The sequence below is a fragment of the Malania oleifera genome, chromosome 2 (assembly GCF_029873635.1).
Source record: "Malania oleifera isolate guangnan ecotype guangnan chromosome 2, ASM2987363v1, whole genome shotgun sequence".
Taxonomy (NCBI): Eukaryota; Viridiplantae; Streptophyta; class Magnoliopsida; order Santalales; family Ximeniaceae; genus Malania; species Malania oleifera.
In genome coordinates, this window is record NC_080418.1 from 92,216,904 (window position 1) to 92,226,345 (window position 9,442).

At 34.2% G+C, this 9,442-nt stretch overlaps 2 protein-coding genes across 2 annotated transcripts in view; both read right to left on the reverse strand.

Annotated features, from left to right (window-relative positions):
* LOC131149396 (cytochrome P450 97B2, chloroplastic) overlaps positions 1–2,778 on the reverse strand; it is a 155,852-nt gene extending 153,074 nt beyond the window's left edge. Inside the window, exons 1-2 of the mRNA XM_058099821.1 lie at positions 2,551–2,778; positions 1,477–1,657 (exon numbers count right to left, since the gene is read on the reverse strand). Of these exons, the coding sequence (XP_057955804.1) occupies positions 1,477–1,657; positions 2,551–2,693 (324 nt within the window). The 5' untranslated portion in view covers positions 2,694–2,778. The remainder of the gene's footprint in view (positions 1–1,476; positions 1,658–2,550) is intronic.
* Positions 2,779–6,074: 3,296 nt separating this feature from the next.
* Positions 6,075–7,570, reverse strand: LOC131149397 (zinc finger CCCH domain-containing protein ZFN-like). The gene has a single exon (XM_058099822.1). The coding sequence runs from the start codon at positions 7,565–7,567 to the stop codon at positions 6,284–6,286; it is 1,284 nt and encodes a 427-aa protein (XP_057955805.1). The 5' UTR covers positions 7,568–7,570; the 3' UTR covers positions 6,075–6,283.
* Between the last annotated feature and the right edge of the window lie 1,872 nt (positions 7,571–9,442).

Consider the following 9,442-nt stretch of genomic DNA (forward strand, 5'->3'; position numbering starts at 1 on the left):
GGTTTAGATCAACTCATATTAGGACATTCCTCTCATATAAAGATGTAGCTGAAATTTTTGAAGCAAACCTAACTTGAGATTCACACACCCAAAATGCACAAGCCTCAGGCCCTCAACTACAAAGGTGCAAAAGGCACACCTTTTCATACAAGTGTGTAATTCTTAGTGCATAATGCATTGGCCTTTTTGAAATTTGGTACTTGCATTAAGCCTCAAGGCATTTTGGGACTGCCTCATTATGATGTGAGCCACAATTGATACTTTTAAAAAAATGATAAGTGGTACAACTTGCTTACAAAAAAAGAATCCTCTCCTAGGAAACAAAATCTCCTCCTTAAGTAGTTCATCAAAATCAAATCAAATAAAAACTCCAACAATAAGTAAAAGTAAACATAAATTAATTAAAATTTTCATTTTTTTTAATGAAGCGTAACAAATGTGGGGGCACTCCCTCTGTCCATGCTGGGATTGCACCAAGGCTACTGGTTGGAATTCAGGATTGCAATATGTCACTCTCCCCCACTCCAGAGGAGTTCAACCTCAAACCAAAAGAAAATCTAGAAGTTGAAGGTATGGATTTCCATTACACAAAACAAGTGGAGGCATCTTTAGGACTACTGTCATGAATCATGTGGTAGTAGCATAGCAAAGGCCATCCAAGTACAATATCACTAAGTATCCAAGTCACAAACATGACCACACTCCAGGAAGCTCAGCTTGCCAAACTATAAGTCAACCAACAGATTACAAAATGTTAGAGCTGCAAAATTGGACTAGATGCCACCAACAGCTTACCAAACATAATTAACTTGAGGAGTTTGTCAGTTCAGTCCAATCAGATTTGGAGCCTGAAGTAACTTAGGTTCCCAATCCCCAAAAATCCTCTCTAACACAACATGTTGAGCTCAGTTTATTTTACATTCATGCCCACTGTGCAATTCTCTCAAAAGGGTTACATTTCCTTGAACAATCAGCTAGTCTACCTTGTCCCACCTATTCTTGATCAGCCAAATAGATGCCATGTTTATGCAGAAGTACAAGATATCCAGACACACACAACAAACACAGGGAGCTTAAAAATCCTAACTGTTGAATTCACAATTCCAAAACTGTATGTACCATTAAAATCCAATAATACAAAAACTACTCTTGCCTGCACACGAAGAATCATACCCGTATTAGGAAACGAATTCTCCGCAAAGGATACTTGGCAGAATAACGTAAAATGAAATCTCCCATCAAAAATAACAGCAATAATAAATTAATCAAAATTTGTTCTTCCAGTGAAGCATAACTGCAGTGAGGGAATGCCCCTTTCCATGATGTGCTCAAGGCAACACCTATAGGGCGGAGCAATACCTACAGGGCCGCATGTAGGACCTTGTCATGTCACTACATTTCAGTGCCTAACAATTATAAATAGCACTCAACGCATAGAAGGAAATATTAGAATAAATTTTCTTGGACATTTAGTACCTCTAAGAACCAATCATACAGTGACATGAAAAGGGGTCGCCCAAACAGATCAGAAACTGCACCTTCAGCTACAGGCATGGATCCTAGACTCCCCCCACTTAATAAATTGGTTAGGACATTGCTCGCGTTGTCCAGTAGATTTCTTCTCGTTCTAGATTCTTCAGTACTAGTTGGCTGGCATCTAAATTTCGTGCAATAAAAAAAATGCACCCACAATTTAATAAGATCATTGAATGTCTATACAAGTAAACATAATGACAAATTTTATTTGACAAATTTACATAATAGGTAAAATTGGCGAGTCTTGAGACAAAAGTTAAAATGAAAATTTCTAGGATCGAAAATTAAAAACATTTCAGGTTAAATTTCATTAATGAAAATAAAATTAAACACGCCATTCCAAAAAGGGAAAAATCCAGCGGCTAAAATCTTGACATTATGTTTGATTTGCGGAATGGAATAGGGTGGAAGTGGAATAGCTAGTGTAGGAATATTGTAGCGAACAATGAATAGCATGAAGTACACATTCTTCTTGTGAGATCTGGAAATAGGCAATTCTTGAACATTCCATGCAGATGGGAAGATGGAACTAACTTTTGTATTGTCATTTGCATTAAAATAACGGCACAACACCACCTTATAGTTTTTTTTTTTTTTAAAATTGCAATATCCCTTTGCGATGGTTATTCCTTTCTGACCCTATTTCATTCTACACTCACCCTATTTCATTCTACAAACCAAACATAATATAATTCACAGTAAAAAAGTGGAGCTTAAAAATCCATTTTCGAAATCAAATAAAAAAAAAAATGAGGAAAAGGAAAGAAATTTGCTTTTGATTATGCGAAGCTTAACATTTGGAGTACTCAACCAACGATCGCAGAACACATCTTTGAACAATACGCTGTACAACAGCGTGCCCAAAGGGAAAAAGCCAAAAAAGAAAAAAACGTCCATAAGCTTGAAACTTTGCTTTCCTTCTTCACAGAAACCCACGAAACCTTTTATTTGCTAAATTTCAAGACAAACACACACAGGAGAGACCCCCGGAGAAGGAAATTAAGATACAGTTACCTGACTGAAGTCCTTCTTGGCTTACAGCGGAAAAGATTATGAGAAGTAGAAGAAGAAAGGTGGGAAGAAGAAGAAGGGGATATTGAACCATTTCCACGGAAAAAGTTAGCAAGATGAAGCAGCTGCAGTGGGATAGAAGCCATGGCACCACAAGTTTTGAGGAGTGAAACAGAGCAGACTCCGCAATGCTCTATCTCTCCTTTAATTTGTAATTCCGAGGGCAGGTTATGACTTGAGTGTATCCTACCCAACGTGCCACTATAACCTGTCTGCCATGTCCTAGTGCCTAGTCGTTAAAATATGACCGTTGATGCATATGATTCATCTTTCCATGTTTTCCGCTATATCCAATTGGAAGTACAAGCCGAAAGCATAATCCCGCTGTCAAACATTATGGCCGTTTAGCATGTGGAAGATCAGAAATCAGAATTTAAAATTAGTAATAAAAATTCAAATTTAAAATTAAAGACCTGTTTAATTATTTAATAATTATAAAGTTAAAATTATTTACGTTTTCATTTGTTAAATACTCATTTTTATCATTGAATAAAATAGTACAAAAAGAATATGATTAAAATACAAAAGAATACAAATTCATAATATTATAATAAAAAATAGAAGTAATTAAAATTATTTTACTTGATTATTATATTTCAAAAATAACTTTTTTATGTTATAAGAATATTCATATTGCAGGCTACAATTGAAAAATAATTAAAATATTCCTCGATGACTTTAACTTGTTTTTTCAAATTTTAAAAAATTTTGTGGATATTTTGTTTTAATCATATTTTGAAAGATACTTTATTTAATTTTAGTTAGGCATTGTATTAAAAAAAAATGATTTAATTCACAAAATTTAATTTTGGATATTGCCAAAATAACTTCCACAAAATCTAATGATATGTGAGAGCGGATCTAATGCTTCTTGTTAAGGGAATAAATGGACTCTCCCCATATAAGGCTAAGAGTACGGTCAATTCGATTAATTAAGTGAATTAATCGAAAATTTAGGTTAAGAAAAGTGGTTTACTAAACTGAACCGAATTAAATATTGTATCAAACTACCAATTGGCCGAATATTGATTCGGTTAAATAGATTAAATGATATTAACTGAATTAACCAACGTTACGTTTAGTTTATGGAATGTCTATTCCCAGGAGTAGATTAGTTTTAGTAAGTTATAATTAGTTATACAATAAATTATATTGTTATTATAAAATAAATAATAATATGAAATATTTTATGAGTTCACAACAAAGAATAGACAATGAATAATTACCCAAATTTCATTATGGGGATGTATATTCTTTTATTATTACTTGTTGAATGAAATAATTATAAATATACAACGAACAATTATTCCCTTGATTCTCAAAATATAAATTATATTTCTTTTTATTTCAAAGAATAATTATTCCACTTAACCAAATGAGGCATAAGTGTTTAACTCTTTACTTTAATATTCAATTAATCCCGTCTTTAACCTATTGATATTTTCAGGCAATATTAATTGAATGAAAATTCTTCTTAAAAGTTTGATAGACTAAGTAGTAAAGAGTGAACTCAGTTAAAAACTTAAAAGTTAAAAAATGTAATATATTTATTAATATATTCATATACATTTTCAATTAAATTGGTTAACCAAATATGTTAATTCCTTATACCGAACCAAAAATTACATAACCAAAATTCCATATTCTTTATACCGAATAACCAATTTCATATATTTTATATTGAAACAACCAAATTAGAGGACTTTACTAAACCAATTTAATCGAATTTGGTCGATTTGGTATATACGTGTGGAAGGGAGGGAGAAAACATATGTGAGTATGATCCAAAACCCTATATATGAGGTCTCTCTTTACGTCCCTATTGAATTCCCTACTAATTAGGCATTGGAGGTTTTTCCAAGACTCCAAGTTCTATTATTTACTAGGTCAAGATTAGTAAAGAGACACTCAGCCTAGCATATAGACACGTAGATTGCCTACTAGTACGTTGAGCAAGTGTTGGAAATGGTATTTTGATGAATGACAAAACATATACATTATTTGTTGTAAAAATTTTGATAGAAGTTTGGTTATATATATACACACACACACAAACACACAAGTGCATTAATAGTTGTAGCAACAAATGCATTGTTAAATGCACATACAGATGCAATGATATAATCATGTACAGATGCACTAATAGATGTAGTACAGATGTAGGAGTAGATGCAATAACAAATGTATATGTAGATGCAAGTACATATGCAGCTATAAGAAGGATAAATACTTTTGACATGGGCAAAAGCGACTCATTGGTAGGCATAGGCCAACTCGGTCTATAAGGAATGCCTTTGTTATAGGAACTCTACCACTATGATAACACTAGCGATAAACCAACTTAGTTTGTAAGAAGGATAACTACCTTTAACATGACCAAGCCACTAGTAATTGGTAGGCATTGGCCAACTCGATCTACAAGAGATACCTCTCTCATAAGAACTCTGTCTTTGTAGCATTAGCGTTAAACCAACTCAATTTGTTGAAAAAATAACTACCTTTGACATAGGCAAGTCATTATATCATTGGTAAGCAAATGCCAACTTGATCTACAAGGATGCCTTTGTTATAGGGATCAGACTCAAAAAGTGTGCACTAAATTGAAAACCTATTCAAGCCCTTAATACACACATAAGATACTTATGCTTTGTCATTGTCAAAATAGGAATCGGACTCAAAAAGTCAACACATAAGCTGCCCAACCTTGATTATTCTATAAAATTAGGCAAATAATGGACCAGCAGATTGCCCTAGTTTCAATTACCTAATTATAAAAAAATTGAAATGTGTCTCAAAAGGGAAAGCTTCACATGTTCTCATGCTAGTGATGCATACAATGTTCAACCATAACTCAATGAGATGAATGCAACCCAAGTGAAGAAAAACAACTCTAGATCTACATATGCGATGACGCAAACTCTAAAAACGAGATTTATTTTAAATGTTGAATTTTTGTAAAACTTGAGTAATGTGTGAAAACAAAGGAGAAATTTAGCAAAAAAGGAAGGAGAAATGCAAAAAATAGTAGCTAGAAGTATTTTGGGTTTTTGGGCAAAATGGCCATTGGACAAATCCTTGAAGAAATTCATGAAAATATAGTCAATTGGGTATATAGTTATGTGAAAAAGATCAAGTTCTATTTACACTTTGATAAATGGAACTTCTAGGTAATTGAATAGGGAGAACTAGGTAAAATATTTTTTAATCCTCTACCTTGAAATACAAATATTTCCTAAGACTAATCAAGTCAGCTATCTATAAGATTCCAAAAAGCTTCAAAGGAAAATCATTAGTTTAAAATTCACTTAGTGTAATAAAGATTTAAGGGAAAGGTTTTTTCAACACCTAATCTAGCATCTTCATAATTTCGTGGAAATTGCTTATCTAAAACAAGATTATCTTAAAGGATCCATGACAAAGGAAGAAGTGTTTTTTTTTTTTTTTTTTTTGGGAGATGAATGTTCACATTGGATTTCAACAAATTGGGAAAATGCTGCAGTTTTATACAGAGCATAAAGTCCGATGAGTAGTTCGTTGAGTTTAATGCATTTTCAGAAGAGGATTGACTTAACATGAATCCATCTTCAGCAATGAAAAATGAATTTACAGATAACTCTTCTTTATCCTTCAAAAGACTGCAAGGAAATAACTGGAAAATTTCTTGAAGAAACATTTATCACTCTGCATCAATATTATTGTCACCAGAAGGCATTTGTCTTGTTTCTGCCAGTGAAAGTCGCCTGGGTTTTGTTGAGCCTGATTCAACAAGTCCTTCTGTTAGATTCAAAGCAGAAGTGCCTGATGATGACCCCAACAAACGCCGAACAACTGGGGCATCAGATGAAGATGCTGAAAGGTTGTATGTGAAGATTCCCATAGGGTGGTCAAACTTGCAACTTGGACCAAACTTACAGATACCATAACGGGAATAAAAAACGCACAAAGGTTCTCCTGGACGTAAAGGAAGGCCAATGGAACTCGAAAGACAATCTGGAGGAGGAATCAATCTCTCCCTCGGATGGTGGAACCTACAAACTGCACCAAACTTACAATCTCCAGTCTTCATGTAAAACTGGCATTCAGGTTGACCAGGTCTCTCAGGAAATACATTCTCTCTCTGTAATGCATAAAATCCTACAGGAATTGTGCAAGAACGGTATGGAGGATATATCCCTTCAGATCCTGCATTTGTTGGTTCATTCTCACGCGAAGTCCCATAAGTTTGACTGTTTCCCGCTGTTTGTTGCTGGCCTTCTGAAGATGAAATTGACCCCAGCTGGCCACTGTATGCATTCCAGCTAGGAACTGATACCACTCCCTGAGGTACTATCAAAGGCGTATAGCTTGAAGGACCTTGCCACCGTGGACTGGGAATAAAAGATCCCCTAGATAAGGGCCAGTTTGTGATTCCTCCTGCATATGACTGCTGACCAGGAGTTGTTGGAGATTGGATGGACGGATAAACAGGAGACCCACGTAGAGAAACCATCATATTGGATGGTTGAGGATGGTGAAATTTACAAGTGCTTCCAAACTTGCACTGTCCGGTTCTTAAATAATAGGCACACTCAATCTCATTCAGACGAAGTGGATAGCCTAAAACATTCAAGGAAACTCTCCCAGCAACCCCAGCCTTGTGCTTGGGATGATGAAACTTGCATGTGGCTCCAAACTTGCAAGTTCCCGTCTTCAAGTAGTACTGACATTCAGGTTGTCCCATTCTTTCTGGGAACTCTCCTTTCATCCTTGCTGCGGCAATAGCCAGCTTCCTATTAGGGGGATGGTTAAATCGGCAGGTTGCTCCAAACCTACATAGGCCTGTTCTGATATAATAAGAACAGTCTGGCTCTCCAGGACGCTCAGGATACGGCCCCGATTCCATTGATTCGGTAGATATCAAGTTCATTGACCACATTGCATCATCATTCAGCGTCGTCCGCAGCGACGAACCCTCGGTCATGGCCAAGGAACCCTTTATGATTTCAATGATAATTGAAGAAAGGAGGCATTAGATTACTTTAAAATAATTTGTAAAATTGACATTATTGATCTGACCAAGGTCAATCTCTTGACATATGATTATTTATATAGATTAATTTTTTTAAAAAAAAATATGTTAGAAAGAGGACAACTAACATTCAAAAGTGTCGGGAACCAAGTAAGAAAGAGTAGTGAGCCAATGGAAAACAATAACAATTTTCTCCACCAAACAGTAAGCGCATGTGAAGGAATTTGCTTTACATATAGTATCTACGCTACCCTTAATCGTATCCAATTCCAATTTCTACTATTATCTATCGCATATATAAAACCATATATGTAACTAAAGTATTTTGAGATATGCACCTCCAAAGATCTACATGAGGAGAGTCATCATGTGTGGAAATAATAGAGAATAATATATCCATGGGCCACTTATTCAAGTGTTCTTAAGTTTGAGTTAATATTTAGGTCAAACTTTGGAGTGTTCTAGTTGGGTTCTCTCACAATATTTTAGAAAGTTATGTTTTGGTAGATGGGTTTCATGTAAAGGATTTTGGAATTGTTTTGGGTGAAACTAAATAGTTCAAATCCACACAAATCCAAATCCAAGATTCAAACTAACATCTCCCAAATTTGAGATAAATTTTTTTTTGCATTGTGTTATTGTCCTCGATGCTTTCTCCCCTAGGACCTCGATAAGACATTTTGTTCATTCCATTACAAGATATATTTATATTAAATTTTCAGATCCACTCAAATTAACAAGATGAGAACTCCAAACTCCCAAATGGTGGTCTTTTGTCCTTTTTTTGTTTTTCTATTCTTAATAGTTTCTTCCATTGGTGTTTAAATCCAAGAGTTACACCACACATGGTATTTATTCGCATACTTTGATATAAACTAGTAATATTAGTATTAAGGTTATGAAGGGGAGTGTTTGTTTTGCAACACATTTTAATATTCCTGAAAAATATGATGTTCATGGCACCCCTTTTCCATGTTTATTTTCAACCAAAAATATGATGTGGCAGTAGTCTCACATATCTTAGGATTGATTGATTCCTACAAAACATGAGATTTCCATTTTCATGCTCTTCCATGTGTAAGTTTCTTAGAACCCCATTCTTATGGGAATTCTATTTTTGGGACTAAATCACCTCCTTAGTTTTGTCCAATTGGACATTAATGCCCCAAAATGACTTTATAGAATGTTGTTATTATATTTATAATAATAAACTATTATAATAAAAAATAGAAATTAATCTATACTAATATATTAAAACAAATTATTTTACCCTTATAGGCCTCCAAATACTAAATGTTGGCCTTACAAGGCTTAACATCCTATTTTGATACTAACAAATAAGTGAAACTTAACATATTTGATTAAGTGATGATATTTCAGATCTCACATATGTGAAACCAAGGTCAAGTACTCACAAGGATCAATTGAAACTTGTATTCCAAAGGAACATGATCATTTTTTTTTTTTTATTTAAAAAGGCCGGTACCTCCCTTTATTTATTGATAACCCCCCACTTTTGGCGGAGGAATACCGTGATTACAAGACAATCAATGGGAGATAACAAAAGACAACACATTAAAAATCTCCCAATGAACAACATCAACATCCAGTCAAAAATCGGAATATAAGACCAAACAAAACAAAACAAAACAAAATAGGACCTATAAAACAAACCTCACGCAACAAAACAAAACAAAATATAAACAACATAGGGCATAAGATAAAACCAAAAGGAACATGATCATATGAAGCTTAAAAAATACTTAAAGACATGGATGATATATTAAAGTTTGACGATTATGAGAGGATGAACTTTATATTAAAGCT

Coding starts and splice junctions, on each gene's coding strand:
- LOC131149397 (XM_058099822.1), bottom strand. CDS start 7,567: ATGACCGAGGGTTCGTCGCTGCGGACGACGCTGAATGATGATGCAATG.